A 21197-nucleotide genomic window follows, 5' to 3' on the forward strand; every position below is an offset into this window, starting at 1 on the left:
CAAATAACATTTTTCTGGGGACTGAACCTAGGATTTGCAGAACTTTCAGCACATCAAAAGTCTGCCTCAAATTTGGAGGTGGCAGGGAAAGGGAGAACAAGGCCACCACCCCTACTTTTGTGTTTTTTTGAGGTGGAACAAATTTTCAGCGGCGGGGGCTCACTGGCACTTCCCTAGCTCCTTACTATTCCTGGCTAGAAGATATCGCTGCCTGCTGAAAGTGTTTGTTTCATCAAGCATATTTAGTGAATTTGTTTCATCACTGGTCAGTCATTTGTTCTGTACTTAATGATTTTATAAACCTATGGTGTTTTAACTATTTCATTGTAAGCTGCCATTATATTTTTCTTATGGGTTGCCTACCTATAAACAAAGAAGTATCGGCTATATACAGCACTCCAGTGTTTTGGAAATCTGTTTTAATCTACTAACATATTACCTGTCCAAAGCTTCTCCAACAGAGGAACAACAAAAAAAGTCAACAATTGTTGCTAAGCTCTCCCCACTCTGTAACCATGAGGACCAGAAGCATGCAGGGGTTATTTTAAAATAAAAGTTTTTCAGGAAGCCTATTTTCTCCACCACATTCCAAGCTGTTAAGCACAGAAAGATGCTAGATCAACGATCCAACAGCAAGATCAACCTCACGCACTTAGTTCTTCAGTTTTTCCAGCAAACTGATAATGTCCAAATGAGAAGAATTTTATGCATCAGCTTCTCTCAATTATCCTGAACGATTATTGCTGTTGGCAGACTTAGGAAGCTTTAGATCACATATATACACAGTTGTAGAATACGTAAATAGGATGACTAACAGATCTAGGAACATTCAATCCCCTGAATCTTTAATAACATAAATAAATGCAAACAAGAGCTAATTTTAACTGAGTAATGTCCTGCCGCTTCAAACAAAACTGGAAAATGTGTTGTAGCTATTATTATTTTCAAATCCAACTCTAATAGAAGCCATCACACTTTCTAATGTATATAAAGTGTTCATTTCTACAGGGCTGGAATGAAGAAGATAGCCCTGTATTACTCATTACCTATATCCAGTGCTCCCCCCCCCCCCCAGTACTCACCATGAAGTTGTTGCAGTAAGTGCCACACTTTTTAACAACAACAAAAGAGGTGCTGGTACTGCATAACCTTGAGTACCCCCTGGAAAAAAGCACTGCCTATATGCATGTTATGCATGACATTCTACCAGACACTGCCAGAACCCCAGACTTCCTGGTGGGTCTGGCCTGCAAAGGAAGAAATAGAAGAAACTAGATTTCTAGTATGTGGCAGGCCCCCGACTACCCACCATGTCTCCTGGAGGGAATGCCAAATATCAGTTTTTGGTAGCCCTTTCACGCATCACGCTTGGAAATATCTAAGTTCAGCCAGTGTAGGAAGATGCTTACAGGTCAGATTCCCTATCTATCAAGGAACCATCTTCCCCTACCTCTTGTAGGAAAACTTCACAGGTGGGTGGGGCCACCCACCTGTCAATCACCTGATGCAACTAGGCCTTCAAAGCACCTTGCATGACTTGCAAAGGGATGGTGCTTTGAAGTGTGACTGATGGGCAGGGACTTCAAGTCTGCTACATCTCTACATGCTCCACACCTGATGTCACGTAGGGGTAGGACAGGTGGGTATAGTTGGGGGGGGGGAGCATCCCGAGCCAAACTGGGACCCCTGCCAGACCAAAATTGGCTGATGGGATGGAGGGTCCCCACTCCTACTCTAGGTCCATAGTGTCTATTCTGGCTGGCAGCAACTATTCCTTGGAATACTGCACTTTTTAAAAACCTACTAAAAACATTTTTCTAGAGGCAAGCCTACCCAGGCATATAATTTTATTATGTATATCTGGGTTTTTTAAACTGTTGGTTTTATCTGTATTTTTATATTTTATAATGTATACTGTTTTTAAAGTCTGTTTAATTAATATGTTCATGCTAATTCATAAAAACCTCTTAGAGATATTATTATTATTAAGCAGTACATAAATGTAGCTTTAAAAATAATATAATCCAAGCACTGGTTAACTATGGGTTAGTTTCAGCTAAGGTGAGGCAAATTCTGAGAAAGAGAGAGAGAGACAGAGAGAAAAAGGGAGAGCGATTCCCAACATTAGTCCTACTCACAGTAGATCAATTGAAATTAATAGGCATGACTTAGGCCCACTAATTCCCATGGGTCGACTGTTGGATAGAACTCCAAGCCTCCAATGTGTCCTCTCTTGACAGCAATCTACTTTTTCTAAAATTAAAAAGTCCCAAAAGTCTTATCCTCCCCTAAAGTGGAATGTTATCCGAGCCTTTTTTGATCCTGCCCGCTATGCAGGGAAGCAAAGATTTGCACACAGCCAGCCAAGACCAAGTTCTGAGTCTCACAGGCTTCCACAAAGCTGGCTGTTTCTTTGTTCCACCCAGAAGTGCTGGTTATTTGGTCCCCGCAATGGCCTCAATTCTGGCTGGACCTTGATTCCCTTTCCCCTCTCTCTTCCAGCAACTCCTGGGCTAGCTAAGCCTAGAGCCACAACTTTGTAGCGTGGCCAGGGAAAACCTTAGAGGGAATAAGTTCCATTTAAAAAAAGCAAATGTTAGAGAGCCATCAAGTGGTAGAAAACAAGTACAGAACCAGCTGCATGCAATTTGCAAAGCAATGAAACACTAAAGACCTTCCTGCTTTATCACCAATTAACACGATTTCAAAAACAGTATTTTGGTTAACGATATTTCACGACTATCAAACCTCTAATACACAAAGAGTAGTATACACACAATATTCTTAAGGCAACATATATTTAACATTTTTTTCTATTCTGCTTTTCTTTGTGAATTCAAGGTGGCTAACAATTTCAAGTTTCATCAAAATATCTGGATTACAAATGACAAAATTTAGAACCACAGAAGCAGAATAAAGCTTCATCTATAAACAAGAGGAGTAGAGCGGGCCACTTGTTCATCACCAAAAAAAGAGGACCTATTTATGTGTACACTTGGAACTTTAGAAATAATTACCGTAAATTAAACAGAAACACAATGCGTCTCACTATAGTGGGGAAGACTATGACCAGGTGGTCTGTGTGCCTGTGCTGTCTGCTGTCCAAGTGCTATGAATTGTTGATGGTAAAGTTCAAGACCCTTCAAAGAGGACTGCCCTCTGATAACCTTTCAGATGCAAGGACTGTCCTCTATAAAGTAGGACATCCTAGCAATTGCCTTTCCTTCTGGGCAGATTGCTGGTCCCTCTTCTGATGGTTCTTTCTCTTCAAATTGGACTTGGAAAGGACAGGCCTTCAAATACCATTTGTTTTCAAAAGGCATTTGTGTTGTATTATGTAAAGCTGAGAGAGGGTTTGGCAGCTCCTAACTTAAAACTATGTTATTACTAGCAGCCTTGTACCTGGCGTTGCTTGGGAATTCTAAGAACCCCTCCACCCCCCAAAAAAACCCCATTCTTTTTTAAAATCAGTGGCTAAAATCTGTGTAGTTTTGAAAGGTTCTGTTTGCCATTCTTGATTCAAAATGGCATCCATTGATTAAGTCTTGATTAAGAAACATTACACACTGCATTATGAGGGGAAGAAGATCTTTTTCTAATCTAATTAAGACAATGGGATTGACACTGAGTATTATAAAGTACACCACTATCACCATGCTAGCTCAAAAATTAGAATCTGGAAAGATAATAATATGCTTAGATATAAAGATGTTGCGCAGGACAATATTTTAACATTTGTTGTCATGAGGAAAAGTAATAATAATTCATCCCCTCCTTTGATATGAACACTTTCAAGTTAGAGCAGTGATAACAGGTATCAAAACTGTTCTAAGCTCATCTCACCGGGCTACATCTCTCCAGTTATAATAAATAAAATAAAAAATAATTAGCCAGAGTTCTGTTGGCAATGTGAAAGAAAAGAAGGCAGCTTCCCTCATATCTGTAGGCAATATCCAAAAGCCAAAAAACAACCACCCCTAACCTATTGGAAAATGATTAGTAAAATTATGAAGAAGATAATGGGATATGTTACTCTTTTCAGTGTTCTTATTTATGGTATTATTTAGATGGGTTTGTTAGAGGTGAATATAGAGAGTTGGCTGCTTATATGATAATGCAGCCAGAATTGTATATGCAAAAATAAGTAAACAGAAGTCACAAACACTACCTTTGATAAAGGGCTGGCCTGATAAATTATAGGATTGTGCTTTGATGACAAAATTAACATATTAAGATTGAAGCTTGTTAACTCAAACAAACAAGATTTAAAGAGAACAAAATACAAATTTATGACTCTTTGAAACAGAGGACTGCCCACCATAAAATCTGACAAATGTTACCTTTCTTTTTAGAAAAGTATTGGAATGGTTAGGGTATGTGCAATCTGTTGCAGTAGTCAGAGAAAGGGGTCACCAACATGGTGCCCATGAAGCATGAATGCCCTCAAATGCCTTCCGCAGAGCCCACAGAGTTCCCTTCCTTCTGCTCAAATTAGGCTTGAAAGAACCATTCTACTGTAGCCAGTAATATAGGTTGTGGCGTGTTCTTAGTATGTGGCAGGCTGCCTGTTCTGCAAACCAGCTGAGCAAGAAAAATGTGGATTTCAGAAGATTTTAAACTGCACCAACTACCATTAAGATTCTATCTGCTTAGCTACAAATACACTAGGCTAGCTTCATGTGAGACAATCTCTGAACACATCTGACATCTTAACAGACAGATAATCAGCAGGTGCCCATTTTTTAATTTCCGACATTATTATGCATGAATGGCCTTTCTGCATGCTCTGAGCAATGCAACAGGACAAGCCATGTGTTGTAATGATACCAGATATTCAGAAAAGTGAGGTGAGCAGAGTGGGCGGGGGGGGGGAGGTATCTTTAAACAAAAAGAGGAAAAAGACCTAGGAAAGTGCTAAGGCCAGCAATTCCATCAAAATATGCAATAAAGATTTATACAATATGTAAGCCTGCCAAAGGGCAGCAAGATCACAATGGTGTTCCAAACAGGCAATATTTAGATCTAGAAAACTATGAAAATACAATTCAAATTTTAAAATAAATTATCCGGGCTGAAACTTTTAGAGAACAAAATCAGTTAGGTTATTCAGCTATTTAAAAAAGACATCCACTGATTAAAAAAGTATGCAATCTGAAGCCTGCAGCACTGACTGCATGAGAAGATGTGGTAGAATGCTCAGATGCTCAGGGGATTTAAGAGAGTTGCAGTCCAATTTCTGAGAGGGAAGAAAAAGCTAGAAGTCTGGGTGGTGGTAAAAACCTGCACAAGAACAGGCTGAGGACAGGGATGAGATTCAAGAATGTAGGGAAGCTTTGGAACAGGGAGCAATAGGTAAGGAAGCTCAGTGCTACTTTGTTGTAAGAAATTTCACAGTACGGATGCCCCTATAAGCCATACAAAGGGCCCTGTAGGCCGTCAAATGAAACCAGAAAGATCTCATTATTGTATGGATTCTCATGACGCTCTTACCTCGTATACAGTTCCATTGGCACAGTGAAGCATTCCGTGACCTTGTCTCTGGTCCAGGATCCAGTCTCCTTCAAATTCATCCCCATTTCTAAAAACAAATAAAGAGGTGAAAATTCTCAGGTGGCTTGTGCAACCATTGAGAATTCAAGAAATAAATACTTACTCCAAGATGACCAAGAGAGAAAAAGTAAGCTGGCTCAGAAATGCTGCTGGGTAAGTTTGAAATTTAACGGGTAATTTATTTATTTATATCCTTCACATCTACTAAAAGTATCCATAGCAGCATGCAACATAATAATGATGGAAGGCACTCTACGCCACTGAGGCAACTTGAGCCTCAGGCGACAATAATGAATCCAGAGTACCTCCACGCTATTTTAATTATAGGTGTTTATAACTTAATGTTTGTTTCACTGTTTTTTTATAGTTGTAAACTGCTAAGAAGCCTATTTCTGGCATTAAATGGTATATAAAATAAAATTTTGATTGGGCACTCCCACTGCTATTTTTCTTAATGGTGCACCATAACCACTTATGCAAAATTGACATCACAAATGGTTTTGTTTATGCTTCTGCATCCTCCTTGGGCTGTCTGCCAACTGGTACTATTGTTGCGTACTCTGCTTGACTTTGCTTCAGGTATGAATGAATCCCTGACACAGTCCATGATATGATTTGTTGGTGCTGCTTTTTGAATTGACACTCGGTAGTTTCAAGCTAAACCTTGAAACAACATCCAATTAAGAAGAACAGAATGGGGGCGGACTTACTTGAAGATCATTTTCCCTCCTCCATGTTTTTTGTTGCTATGGAAGCTTCCTTGATATATTTGTCCATCCTTGTCAGTCAGTAACCCGTGGCCTGAAAAGAGGAGGAAAGTGGTAGCAAAAAATGGAAGAAGACTTCCATCTACCAACCAAGAGCAAACCAGAAATGTGCTTCCTAATTTCAATGTTTCTTTGTCATGTCCAAAGCAGAGCCCTCACCTCTTCCCATTCCACCCCAAGACCAAATACATAAGCTCCTGACTCGGGGATAGAGCTTCTAGCCATAATAATGTTTCTCCCTCCACTATTGGGATAATATGCCTCTGAATACCAGTTGCTGGGAATCACAGGTGGAGAAAACTGTCCTACTCAGTTCTGGTTTCTGGGCTTTACTTTGGGGCACCTGGTTGGCCACTGTAAGAAAAGGATGCTGAACTAGATGGGCTACTGGTCTGGTCCAGAAGAGGTCTTCTTATGTTCCTATTGCATATCTGAACATGGCGAGTGGAGGGATATTTTCAAGTTCCACACCTGATAGTGCAAGTAAGTGTGGAGGATAGGAAACACAAGTCCCTGGGGCATCCTGTCCCCCACAAGGCATTGCACAATGTCCAAAGTGACTCCCAACTTCACTCAAATGCACTTCCAATCAGTCCCTTGAATCAAAAGGTGTTTCTGTGCAAACAGAAAGCACTTCCACTCATGCAAACCCACCCTGTCCAGATTTTCACCAATGCCATCCAATGCACAGCAGTCCCTCAAAGGGTGCTACTGAAAGCTGCAGAACTCTCCAGAACAGTACGGGATGTGACATGAGAGGTATAGCCAAAAATCTGAGGGGGGTGGGGGTGGTGCTTGAATAAGTGGAAGTACTTTGAACTAATGCAAAAGCACATTAGCATATAAACCAGTGCTTCTGATTAAACTGGAGCTTTAATCTAAATCCCAAGACTCTAGACTGGTACAATATATTTTCGGGCCTGAAGCAGGGAATTCAAATGCCACCCCTTACAGCCCACCAGTTAACATGAATTCACACGGGGCAAAAATTCACTAGGAAATGTATATATGCAAGAGCAGCTCTTATCTTTTCAGCGGGAATTATATCAGAAAATGTACTGGTGCATTTGATCTAACACAGGGATGGGGGACCTTTGACCCTCCAGATGCTTTTGGGCTCCACCTCCTGCTGGCCCCACCCAGCATGGTCCATAGTCTGGGATGATAGGAGCTGCAGTCCAGCAACACCTGGAAGGCCACAGGTTACCAATCCTTGGTCCTGTGTCAACTTTTTAAAATCGCATGTAAATAAACTCACAATATGGAGTTGGATGTATGTGTGCTGCTAAGCCCTGCCCTCTCTGGCATGTCACTCTGCAGACCTTTTACAAGTGTAAGGGCAAACGTGTGAAGCAGGGAGTCTCCTCTTTTTACTGAGGCTCCCCACACAATTCACAACCTTTCAGACCTCTGCCCTCAAATTTGCAGAGGGCCGTAATATCGATGAGCTGGAGCAGGTGGGATCTGGAGGTACCACTGCTCTCCTTCACTTAGGATATATATCTTACCTATTCCTCATAAACAAAACAAAAAAAATTCCTCCCAGTAGCACCTTAAAGACCAACTAAGTTAGTTCTTGGTATGAGCTTTCGTGTGCATGCACACTTCTTCAGATCTGAAGAAGTGTGCATGCACACGAAAGCTCATACCAAGAACTAACTTAGTTGGTCTTTAAGGTGCTACTGGAAGGAATTTTTTTTGTTTTGACTATGGCAGACCAACACGGCTACCTATCTGTAACTGGAACTATTCCTTATAAGTGATGGTGGTATCATTTTAGAAACAGTAAGGACTCAGCTACATTAGTAAAGAAACAGCAATTTGAATGCGTTATAAACATGCAACACCTGATGGTGCCAGGAATTTTTAAAATGCCATTTTCCATAGAGATTTTTTTCTTTTGTTATAATGATCTGATTTCTGACTTATTTATAGAGTCCCGTCGTCGTCATCCCCTCCCCGTGTTTAGATCCACCCTAAAATGGAATGTCAGTACACTATAGTTACTGTGCAGGAAAGATCGTAGCTCAGTGTTTCAGCACCTGCTTTGCATGCAGATGGTCCTAGGTTGAATCCCTGCATCTCCAGGTAAGGCTGAGAAACAACCGTGTCCAGAGAGCTGCTACCAGTGTGGACAATACTGAACTAGTCAGACAGCAGCAGCTTCCTGTCTTAAGGGAAGGGTGCTGGCTGAATGTTAGAACGTTTGTTTTGCATGGGGAAGGTCCCAGGTTCAGTTATTGGCGTCTCCAGGTAGGGCTGAGAGAGACTCCTGTGGAGAGCCACCACCAGCCAATGTAGACCATGTGTGGGGAGACTTTGGGTCTCCAGATGTTGCTGAACTACAATGTCCATCATAGGTAAAGGTACCCCTGCCCGTACGGGCCAGTCTTGACAGACTCTAGGGTTGTGTGCTCATCTCACTCTAGAGGCTGGGAGCCAGCACTGTCCGCAGACACTTCCGGGTCACGTGGCCAGCGTGACGAAGCTGCAATATCTGGAGGGCCAAATGTTCCCCACACCTAGTATACACAGTACTGAGTTAAGATGGGTCAGTGGTATGATTCTGTATAAGGCAGCTCTCTATGTACTTGCATACAAATAAAAAGAACACTTGGGGGGAGATAAAGAAATCTGCTTATCTTTGCTATTTTTAATGATGTTCCAAATGTGCAACCTGGTGTGTGTAAGAGGGGAACTTTCCTAGTTCCATGGCCTCAACCCTGTCTTTCAGCTTACCTTCTCGCATTCCATAGGAGAACTCCCCTTCATATTTTCCACCATCTGCATAGCGAATGACTCCATGCCCGTGCAGCTCTCCAAAGAGGAACTGGCCAGAATAAGTATTCCCTTGAATCAAATATATGATAAAGTAAAACACAGGGAGGAAATTGCTCCGGCAAATGTGACTTAATAATCCTTGGTGTTCCAATAAAGATTTTGACCGTTCTGTTCTTGATACAAGACATTACAAGTGAATAATTACCAACCGCTTTTTATTACCAGGGCAGCTTAATCAAGAACAAAGGAAGTGTTCATTGGGTCTTTATCTTACAAACTAATGGAATCGTAATCCGTATTCCTTTAGGTCTTTAACACCAAGGTATCTTAAAATGGCATTAGTGCCATATTAAAAAAAAAGAAAATAAAAGATTCGTAGTATGTTCTTTATGGTTAAGGGATGGGTAAGAAGTACTTTAATTTCATAGTCAACTTAACAGCTTTTTGATGGCAGACAGTCATTCAAACCATTCATTAAAGAGAGCAGGAATGAAGTAGAACTATGAATACAATTAGTGCCATGGTCCTAAGTCCCCTTGGACTAAGTGAGACTTACTTCAGAGTAAACCTGCTCAGGCCTTGCATGCTTGAGCCAGTGCATACATTACCAGCTTTCTATAAACAAAAGCATTTCAAAACAAGAATAAATGAAATTTGAAACTAAAACTGAAATTGATAAAGGGTGGTTGAATAAGCAGGATTTGCATCGCATCTTTGAAACTATAGATGGCGGAAGAAGAAGCAGCCACCTGCAATTTTGCAAGAAATGTGAATGCAGTTACATGTTTACACACAGGCAGCACATTAATCTCTACACAGAAGCACCTGCCTCCATGAATTTTGCAATATGTGAAGCATGTGAAATAAGCAGGCTGCAATGAAGAAAGAACGACACCCCCCCCCCCCCCCGTATTTATACCTATACACAGGCATAAGAGGATGTTTAGATTGCAGGCAATAAGCTTTGGTGACAAGGAGGAATGAAGTAACCTGAAGCCTAATTCAATAAAAGAGTCCATTGGCAAGCGATTCTTATGAGACCATATTAAAACATCTCCCTTCCATGGAGAAGGTCCCAGGTTCAATCCCTGGCACCTCAAGTTAATAGGACTTCAGAGAGAAGGAGATGTGAAAGACAAAATACATAGAATAAAAAAACAACAGAACAAAAATTTCTGAAAGAAGCCATCCAACAAGATGAATAATAATAAAAGGATGAATAAAAAAGATGAATGTTATCCAGCCGCCCTGGAAGGTGGATGTTACAATTATGTAGCTGGGAGTGAGTGGATGGAAGTAGTTTTATACCCAGCAGGACACTTGCCTGCTCTGGTTTAAAATAGGGCCCCTCTCAGGAGAGAGATGGGAGAGGAATATTAGATGGTCTAGTGGGTGTTGCATCATGAGTCCATTAGTGCTTCAGAGATGGGAAGAGTAGGGAACATTTGTATGCTTGGCAGTAACCTTTTGTATGTGAGTTACAATAGTGAAGAGTATGAGCAGTTGCTTGATAGATATAATGTATAATACACTCTGCCTTGCAATGCTCTCTGACTTTATTTATGTCGCTATTATGTTTAGGCATATGGAGATTGTTTATGCATGTTTTTTTGTTTTGTTTTTTTATATAAGTCATTTGACATGGTTTTTATTGCACTTATTTGTGTATACATAAATATTTATATATTCTTATCTACTGTAAACTGCTTCAGATGGTAAAAAGACTACAAATGGAAATAATAAACAAACAAGCAAACAAACAGATGATGAGCAGCAAAAACAGGCCATAAATCATAGAAGTGACCCGTCTAGCTTTCTTAAGCAGGTAAGCAGAAGAGCTTATTTATTACATTTATATCCCAGCCTTTTCTCCAAGGAGTACATGGTTCACCCCTCAGTTAACCCCTATAACGACCCTGTGAGGTAGGTAAAGAGGTTGTGACTGGTCCATGGTCACCCAGTGACATTCATGACCAAGTGGGGATTGGAACCATGATCTTCCAAGTCCTAGTCCGACACTCTAACCAGTACACCACACTGGATTCCTGGAGTACAGTGGTACCTCGGGTTACATACACTTCAGGTTACATACACTTCAGGTTACAGACTCCGCTAACCCAGAAATAGTGCTTCAGGTTAAGAACTTTGCTTCAGGATGAGAACAGAAATTGTGCTCCGGCGGCGCGGCGGCAGCGGGAGGCCCTATTGGCTAAAGTGGTGCTTCAGGTTAAGAACAGTTTCAGGTTAAGAACGGACCTCCGGAACAAATTAAGTACTTAACCCGGGGTACCACTGTACTTCTGCAATGGGGCAGCTATATAAATTAAGTAGGTAAATAAAAACTGGGGAAAGAAAAATGTCGCTTAGAAAAGAATCTGAAATATTTTCCTTGAAGCTTGAATTTGTTTTATTCTGGATTGTTTTATCTGATGTTTTGTAAACTGCTTTGAGATTTTTGCTTTAAAATATAAAGTGGCATAGAAATAAAATGAACAAAAACAAAGTTCATTGATTAAAAATGAATGCCTAGACATTACAGTAATACCTCCGCAAATGTCCGCCTTGTCTAGCGGCAAACCTGGAAGGAACAGAACGGGTTACTTCCGAGTTTGCCACTTGCGCACGCGCAGGAGCGCTAAATCATGCTTTGTGCATGCACAGAAGTGCAAACCGCTCTGCACACGTGCGCAGACGCGGCAGTTTGCCCTGTGTCCTTTTTGGCTAGCAGCCAGGGCTCTGGAACGGCTCCCGGCCACAAAACGAGGTACGACTGTATGTTGTGGCAACCATAACCCATGTTTAAGGTGACATTTGGCAATTAGCTTATATACCTGAGTTTCTAACACCGATACCATGGTGCAATCTAGATTAAAAACCCAAAGCCTGAGCAAAGAGGAATGTCTTAGCCTGGCACCTAAAAGCTGACAATGTTAGCATCAAGCATGTTTTCCTAGGGAAAGCATAATTGTCCCATACTCTCGCCCCCTCATTCTTTTGGACATCATGGCAATCCTCTTTTCCTAGCCTCCTGGGTTGTTAGTTTTCTAAGCCCTCATTTAAGCCACTCCTCGTTTACCTAAGGCCTTCTTCTGCTTACCTTGTCCTTTGCTCTCTAGGAACTGGCGAGTTTAGCCAGAGGCATTAGGATAAAAGCATCAACATTTAAGAACAGAACTGCTTCGCCAATCCCTGACTGTACTACAATGTACAGAGAACGTACCACAAAAAACCCACCTGTAGATGCCCAGTATCTGAGTCCGTTGCCCTTAATTTCCCCATCTACAAACTCGCCTTCATAATAACTTCCATCTTTAAACAGCAATTTCCCGTGACCTGGAAAAAACAACAACCTGAAAGGTCTCAGCAACAACCAGAAACTGCCTGTTTTGAGGAATCTAGTGAATGGAGACAGGGGGGAATAGGTAAGATAATCAAAATAGACAAGGAGACAGGCAGTACAATACTGCACATATCTAATCATTTTTTAAAAAATGGATGGGGATGGAGCTGATTATTTGGAGAGCAAGCAAGGGAGAGCCAGCCAGAGCAGCAACTTTTAAAAGCAGCAACTTTGAACAACTTTACTAGCAATCTCCTGATACCCTATGACAGGAGAAGTAATTCTTAAGCTTTAACTCTCTCTCAACTATTGAACCCTTGCTGCTGGGCTGCAGCTCGGTGCAACAGCTGCAGTGCCACCGGCAGGTAGCGCAGTGGTGGTGACTGCCCCACTGGTGGTGGTGTGACAGAGCAGGGGACACTTCCTGTTTTGCCTCAAGTGGCAAAATGGGTCATACCACCCCCGATCTCAGGATCCTAGAATTTACAGCTGAGGAAAGGCAGGCAAAGACCCACAGCCCAGGTGGGGCTTGCTAGCTCGGGGAGGAGTAGGTGACGGTCACATGCCTCATCAAGTATCCTGCCAGGACACACTGAATGGGAGCACTCCAAACCACAACATTTTGTTGCAGGTCCCGCTTTGTGCTACTTAATAACACCTCTTGCGAGCTAGAATGATACCAACCTCACAATGGTAGAGGACAAAGTTTGTTTCCCTTACCGTGTTTTCTCCCTTGCTTCCACTCTCCTTCATACTGGAAGAAAGAATTAGGGTAAACGTAAACTCCATAACCTGAAAGGAAGAAATGCAGAAGTATAAGATGTCCAAAAACAGCAGAAGCAATTGAAATGAGGATCTTAAATACCTAAAATAAAAACAAAGCAACCCACTTTCAATATATACAATAATAAAAATTGTGATAAATTTCCTCTATGCATTGAAGAAAACTTCATACAGTTTTGAGACTCTCTTAAAGATTATTTGCTGTTCTTTGGCCTTAGCAACTGGCATTCAGACACTGATCCTACACATGGAGAGTCTAGTTAAGCTGCCATGGCTAATAATCATAGACATGATTTCCTCTAATTCTTTTTTAAAAGTAACTAAGTGACCATTTGTGACAGCAAAGGATGTAAGTTAGTTACAGGAGCGGATAAGAAAATTATTTTTGCCAGTCCTGAACCTGCTCAATGGATCTAGTTTTTTAAAGGGCTCTTTGTCTTAGAAGAAAAAAAAATAAGGGTTTGTATACAGAATGTCTCAGGTTCAATCTCCAGCTAACAGAATTTCAGGGGACAGGTAATGAGAAAGCCTGACATGCCGGATAGTGGCTGCCAGTAAGAGTAGATTGTATTGAGCTAGATCAAGGTGACTATTTCAGGCTGAAGGTCACTTGGTCACCCCTCTGAGTGCTGCATGGCAAGAACTGCAATTCTCAAGGCTGCTTTCCAAAATACATTCCCAGCAGCTGTTCTACAGGATTTTAAAACTTTTGCAACTTGCACACATTTAATGTGTGCAGTCAGCTTTACACGTGTGTGTGTGTGTATATATATATATTTTGGTGTCCTCGGGTGTCTTCCCGTGTAAAAGTTGGGGTGTCTAGGCGACGTTTCGACGAGGTCTCACTCGTCATCTTCAGGCTGGTGCTTTCGGCTTCTTGTTACTGGAACAGAGCAGGATCTCAGAGTTTGAGTTCCTATAAATACTGTTGAGGGGGTGTGGTGTATAGCCTCCAATGTTCTGGGCAGAGAGGAAGTTCCCAGGCTAGTGTGCCTTTTCTTACACCTAATGACCCACCTAAGTGGTACTCAGGATATCACTCAAGAAATCACTCAAGATATCCCTCAAGTAATTAAGGAACAAAAGAAGAAAAGGCACACTAGCCTGGGAACTTCCTCTCTGCCCAGAACATTGGAGGCTATACACCACACCCCCTCAACAGTATTTATAGGAACTCAAACTCTGAGATCCTGCTCTGTTCCAGTAACAAGAAGCCGAAAGCACCAGCCTGAAGATGACGAGTGAGACCTCGTCGAAACGTCGCCTAGACACCCCAACTTTTACACGGGAAGACACCCGAGGACACCAAAACCTGCATTCCTGTACCCGTGAAAATCTACGAAAGCATATATATATTTATATATATATATATATATATATATGGGTGGGCATCCAGGAAAAGAGACTTTGGCAATCCCACCCACCATTGAACCCAGTATATTTTAACTATACGCGATTTTGGCTTCACACACTATCCCCTGAATCTAGATTCAGGTAGGTAGCTGTGTTGGTCTGATGCAGTCGAAATAAATAAAAAAAATTGTTCAGTAGCACCTTAGAGACCAACTAAGTATGTTCTGGGTATAAGCTTTCATGTGCATGGTATCTGAAAAAGTGTGCATGCACACGAAAACTTATACCCAGAACATACTTAGTTGGTCTCTAAGGCGCCACTGAACAATTTTTTTTATTTATCCCCTGAATGTAACTCTCAAGTACATTGAAATCATCTTCATTACTATTTAATTCAGTAAAGTATATTATTTTAAATGGGGAAGTGTAGGGGCAGCTTAAAGGGCCACAAAAAAATCTTCTGGCATCAATGTTTAACAGCCAGGAACCGAGCCTTAGCTGTGTTTGACTGACTTTGGGGCAAGATTTCATCATTTACACTCCAGTCACTACCCACTGCACATCACTGTCCACAGCTCCATGGAAGCTGGGGCTCTTAGTTGTTTTACTGATGTATAGTTTTGAGATGCTTATTTCAGTTACACTACTTAAAACGTATAACTGTTATTCTCATAGGCAGTAGTATAGTTTGGTTTTGAATGTGTCATCTGTACTGCATTTCATAAGTTGATTCTTCTTTCGATGCCATTTGTAAATCACTTAGGGTTTCCTGTTGAAATATGAAGCAGTATAAAAACTTAAGTAAATAAATAAAATTGGCCAGGTTGTTCTCCCTCTAACTATGAGGCCCATAGTTTCCAAGCTGACTGCCAAGGCCAGAGCATGCTGATCCCCTAGTTCAAGTTGAGAGCCAGTGTGGTGTAGTGGTTAAGAGCGGTAGACTCCTAATCTGGGGAACCGGGTTCGCGTCTCCGCTCCTCCACATGCAGCTGCTGGGTGACCTTGGGCCAGTTACACTTCTTTGAAGTCTCTCAGCCCCACTCACCCCACAGAGTGTTTGTTGTGGGGGAGGAAAGGAAAAGGAGAATGTTAGCCGCTTTGAGACTCCTTAAAGGGAGTGAAAGGCGGGATATCAAATCCAAACTCTTCTTCTTCTTCTTCTTCAAGGCCAAGTGCATCAGCTGGAGCAGAGTGATCTTTGGGGCAGGGAGAACAGAAACAAGCTCCCTATAGTTTCTCTTTATCTGGCCTTATAAACAAAAAAATAAACAACAACAACTTTATGAGAAAATGTAATTATTACATTTACAGTGGTACCTCGGGTTACATACGCTTCAGGTTACAGACTCCGCTAACGCAGAAATAGTACCTCGGGTTAAGAACTTTGCTTCAGGATGAGAACAGAAATCGTGCTCCGGCAGCGCAGCGGCAGCAGGAGGCCCCATTAGCTAAAGTGGTGCTTCAGGTTAAGAACGGACCTCCGGAACGAATTAAGTACTTAACCCAAGGTACCACTGTACATTACCAAGGGGCTCAAGGTAGCATATATCAACCTCTCTCTCCACAACAACCCTGTGAGGTAGGCTTAGGCTGAGGGACTGACTGACTCACGCAAGGCTACCCAGCGAACTTCCTAGCAGCTGAGTAGGGATTGGAACTTTGCTCCCCCATGTCCTAATCTGTGTGTGCGTGCGTGCATGTGTGTGTGCGTGTGTAAAAGTAGCAAATAATAATAATAATATTATAATAATTTATTACTTATACCCTGCCCATCTGGCTGAGTTTCTCCAGCCACTCTGGGCAGCTTCCAGTCAAGTGTTAAAAACAACAGCATTAAATATTTAAAACTTCCCTAAATGTGGGTGATAACTTTCCCTATGAGGCTCTTGCCACCTGATAGACTGCTTCTGTCCATGGAGGTTCGATTTAGTAGTCAGAGCGCATGACTGTTCCAAAAAAACAGGAAATCCCTCCCCCCCCCCCCAATTTCTTCTCATTTAAATGCATCACGTTAACAGTCCTCCTGGGGCAAGCTATCTATTCCCGCCGCCGCCGCTCACCGTCCTGTCGCAGCTCTTTCACCTCCCCACAGTAAGATCCAGGCCTGGAGGCCGCCATGTTTCCATCTCCCTCGAGGACGCTACACCTTAGTAACAGATCCCTATCTCTGATTGGCTGTCCGGTTGTTAGGAGGAGGGGGATTCCTCTTCCTGGCCGGGCCGGGAGTGCGCGTTTGCTCAATGCGCGCGCGCAAAATGTAACGTGGGGTGGAGTTCACGTTCCCTGCTCAACCTGAATCTCCTGCTTGAACTCAGTGCGAGGCTTTGAGTGCTGCACGTGCTTACCTGAAGGAAAGTCCCATTGGATGCAATCGTGGGGGCTTGTTTCCGAGCACCGGATAGGCTTGTAAAAAGCATTTCCTGCGCAAAATAGACCCGTCCATCTTTATAGCCATTCCGGTTTTAACCTGCAACGCTACAAACAATTATGCTGCAGTTCTGTTGTTGTTGTCGTTAGTCGTGCCCGACTCTTCGTGACCCCATGGACCAGAGCACGCCAAGCGCTCCTGTCTTCCGCTGCCTCCCGCAGTTTGGTCAAACTCATGTTAGTAGCTTCGAGAACACTGTCCAACCATCTCGTCCTCTGTCGTCCCCTTCTCCTTGTACCCTCCTTGTTTCCCAACATCAGGGTCTTTTCCAGGGACTCTTTTCTTCTCATGAGGTGGCCAGAGTATTGGAGCCTCAGCTTCAGAATCTGTTCTTCCAGTGAGCACTCAGGGCTGATTTCCTTAAAAATGGAGAGGTTTGATCTTCTTGCAGTCCATGGGACTCTCAAGAGTCTCCTCCAGCACCATAATTCAAAAGCATCAATTCTTCAGCGATCAGCCTTCAGCCTTCTTTATGCTGCAATTCTAACCCTGGCAAAATCTTAAAGGAGTTCCAGACTTGATGACTAGCAGGTTTATTATGGTGGAAACTTAGTTAACTCGGGTTCCTAAGGCCTGCAATCGAATGCATGTTTTCGGAGATCAAGTCTTGTTGAATTTAATGAGGCTTATTAGTAAACATGTTTTGGATCACATCTTTAACAGGGTAGTGAGGTGACCCACTTGGTGTTGGTTGCAACTTAGCCACTTAATAATTTGTGACATCTAAATAACACCACCACCACCCTCAGGTCAGAGTGTGATGTTGCAGTGTGGATCAACATCTAATGATTATTACTTATAAGAACAAACATAAATCAATCTCAGTCAGGACATGACCGCCTTGTAGGTCTCGACCCAGCTATAGAAGGTTGGTGTTGCAAGGTATTTTGGGGTTGATCAACGTGTAATCATTACCACACCGACAGGTTGCACGGCTAACGCCGTGTTATACAAACAAGGAGTTATGGGAGGTCTCTACCCCGAGGGAATTATGATGGTGATCAGGCTTGTCGTCACAACAACCCCGTGAGCAGTTTTTCAAGCCATACCAAATATATGAAGTGGAGAAGAGCAGAGCCGCTGGTTCACTGTAACAACTTTGTTTACACTGACCTTCAGGGCTACATTGAGTACGGAGTTGAGGTTTGTGCCTGTTAGCACTAGTAACAGATTGGTTATTTGTCGAGTCGGGGTTGTGTAGCACCATGCATGGTACAATTATATACCTGAGAATTAGTAGTGTATAGTTTTTTATATCATCCCTCCCCACAGGGTGACAGCTTGCTCTGGTGCAGAGCTGGACCCCTCCCAGGTGAGAGAGAGGAAAGAAGCAACTGGGTGGCCTGATGGGTATGAGGACATAAAGCCATTAGTGTTTCAGAAATGGGGAGAGTTACAGTGGTGCTGTGGGTTAAACCACAGAGCCTAGGACTTGCCGATCAGAAGGTTGGCGGTTCAAATCCTCGCGACTGGGTGAGCTCCCGTTGCTGGGTCCCTGCTCCTGCCAACCTAACAGTTCAAAAGCACATCAAAGTGCAAGTAGATAAATAGGTACTGCTCCGGCGGAAAGGTAAACGGCATTTCCGTGTGCTGCTCTGGTTCGCCAGAAGTGACTTAGTCATGCTGGCCACATGACCCGGAAGCTGTACGCCAGCTCCCTCGGCCAATAAAGCGAGATGAGTGCCGCAACCTGAGTCGTCCGTGACTGGATCTAATGGTCAGGGGTCCCTTTACCTTTATGGAAGACAGAAGTGCCTGGCGTGCTCTGGTCCACGGGGTCATGAAGAATCAGACACGACTAAACAACAACAACAAAGGTAGCCATATTGGTCTGCTGTAGTCAAAACAAAATTTAAAAAATCCTTCCAGTAGCACCTTAGAGATCAACTAAGTTTGTTATTGGTATGAGCTTTCATGTGCATGCACACTTCTTCAGATACCAGAAACTATCTGAAGAAGTGTGCATGCATACAAAAGCTCATACCAATAACAAACTTAGTTGGTCTCTAAAGTGCTACTGGAAGTTTTTTAAATTTGTTTTAAGAAATGGGGAGAGTCTCTCATCTGTGTTTGCTTGGCAGTGATCTTATAGTTGTACCTCTGGTTACGTACTTAATTCGTTCCGGAGGTCTGTTCTTAACCTGAAGCACCACTTTAGCTAATGGGGCCTCCTGCCACCGCTACGCCGCGATTTCTGTTCTCATCCTGAAGCAAAGTTCTTAACCCGAGGTACTATCTTGGTTAGTGGAGTCTGTAACCTGAAGCGTATGTAACCTGAAGCGTATGTAACCCAAGGTACCACTGTATCTTGTGTTGTAGGACTGTTGACTGTGAGGACAGAGTCAAACCATAGGCTTTTAGGCATATAGTGGGGGTGGCAGACTTCATTGCCTTTTGGATGCCAGTCGCCATTTTGAATCAAGGTGGTGGGCCGAAACAGGACTTCGGCATAATTTCACATGGTTTGGGACATAGGTTTGCATGCCTCTTGTGATATCATTGCCAAACTCAGCATGAGGGTTCCTAAGGTGGGGGCAGCAGCCTTCATCTATGTTTGGATGCCAGCTGCCACACTGAATCAAAATGGCAGACCAAATCATGACTTTGGTGTGACTTCAACAGGCTGAAGCTCACAAATAGCTCTTAAAATATTGCTGTCTTCCCCCCCTATGAATTTCTGGGCACTTCCTCTTAGTATAGGCAACAACTGATTTATGCACATCTAATTGACATGTCTCTGCTCATGCCCACATCATGGCAACCTGGAAATGGCTGGAAAAGGGGGTGGAACAGGACAAAACGTGGTGGAGTGGGCTTATGTGCGCTTCACTGTTGCACGCAGGGGCCAGGAGTGGAACTGCCATGCAAAATGGTTGCTACGTGCATAGTGGATAAGACCTAGAGGAGCAGGAGAGGATTCGAGTTATATGGCGCATCGAGTGAGAATAAAATCCCCCCACCCCCCAAAAATAATTTCTTTTGGTGCTGTTGCTTTCCCCTCCCTCAGTAAAGTAAAGGTAAAGGTACCCCTGCCCGTACGGGCCAGTCTTGACAGACTCTGGGGTTGTGCGCCCATCTCACTTAAGAGGCCAGGGGCCAGCACTGTCTGGAGACACTTCCGGGTCACGTGGCCAACGGAAACGCCGTTTACCTTCCCGCTGGTAAGCGGTCCCTATTTATCTACTTGCACCCAGAGGTGCTTTCGAACTGCTAGGTTGGCAGGCGCTGGGACCGAGCAGCGGGAGCGCACCCCGCCGCAGGGATTCGAACCGCCGACCTTTCGATCAGCAAGTCCTAGGCGCTGAGGCTTTAACCCACAGCGCCACCTGCGTCCCCCCTCCCTCAGTAGGTACCTGTATAAATATAGGTTTTCAGTGAGTTTTATATGGGTACCCAAGGGTATGCAGTACCGGCACCTCCCACCTCCCTCATGTTAAAAGTGTGGCACTTACTGTAATAACTTTAGGGCGAGTACCAGCAACCTCCCCCCCCCCCTAAAAAAAGCACCGGAATACCAGAAATTCCTATTTCACCTTGAAAGAACATCAGGTTTTCCAGAATCACACGGACGTTTCCCATGCGTGAAACCAGAGCAATCCCAGGAGAAGAAGAATCTTTATTCGCATCTGGCATATAAATAAAATGTATTGAATTGGTAAAAACTTCCATTTATAGAAAATACATTTTGGGGGTTTACATCAACAATCAAATAAAAGATCTTATTCTAATTCATAAAATGCACTGTATTTTCTTCTTTTTTATTTTGTGCCCCCCACCCCTCGGACTCCTGTGCGGGGTGGGGAGCGCCAAAGCACTGCCCTACATCCTTTGCGGGTGGGAGGCCAGAGTTCAAATCCCCAACTCAGCCACGAAGCTGTGACCTTGGGGGCCCGGTCACTCACTCACTCTCAGCCTAGCCTCCCTCACGGGGTTGTTGTGTGACTAAAATAAGGAGGAGGAGGAGAGGAACTCCGTGCGCCACCTTGAGCTCCTCGGAGGAAAGGAAATAATGAAGCGAAGCGATGCGCGTTTTCATGCTTTCATCGTTAAAAGGCTCCGGGAGGCTGCTGCGTCCCCTGTGCCTTTTTCCTAAGGAGTAAAGCCCACTGAACTCCGCGGCCGGCAGGTGAGCAGGCGCGAGCATCCCTGTGGCCGGCGCGGCCGACCTTCCACCTTCCACCCTCCGCCCCCGCCA

At 43.3% G+C, this 21197-nt stretch overlaps 1 protein-coding gene across 15 annotated transcripts in view; it reads right to left on the bottom strand.

Annotated features, from left to right (window-relative positions):
* Positions 1-16757, bottom strand: part of MORN1 (MORN repeat containing 1) — a 235182-nt gene extending 218425 nt beyond the window's left edge. For 13 of the 15 annotated variants that reach the window (XR_014171296.1, XM_081923669.1, XM_081923671.1 and 10 more), the window contains exons 1-6: positions 16635-16755; positions 13159-13230; positions 12333-12431; positions 9057-9167; positions 6261-6351; positions 5491-5578 (exon numbers count right to left, since the gene is read on the bottom strand). Coding sequence is in view for 14 of the 15 variants with exons in the window: in XM_081923669.1 (XP_081779795.1) it covers positions 5491-5578; positions 6261-6351; positions 9057-9167; positions 12333-12431; positions 13159-13230; positions 16635-16692 (519 nt within the window). In the remaining variant the exon portion in view is untranslated. Of the gene's footprint in view, positions 1-5490; positions 5579-6260; positions 6352-9056; positions 9168-12332; positions 12432-13158; positions 13231-16467; positions 16606-16634 lie in introns of those variants that run through there. The other 2 variants (XM_081923661.1, XM_081923668.1) reach the window with 2 other exon arrangements.
* Positions 16758-21197: the final 4440 nt, after the last annotated feature.

The sequence above is a fragment of the Podarcis melisellensis genome (genome assembly GCF_964234715.1).
Source record: "Podarcis melisellensis genome assembly, chromosome: 8".
Classification (NCBI taxonomy): Eukaryota; Metazoa; Chordata; class Lepidosauria; order Squamata; family Lacertidae; genus Podarcis; species Podarcis melisellensis.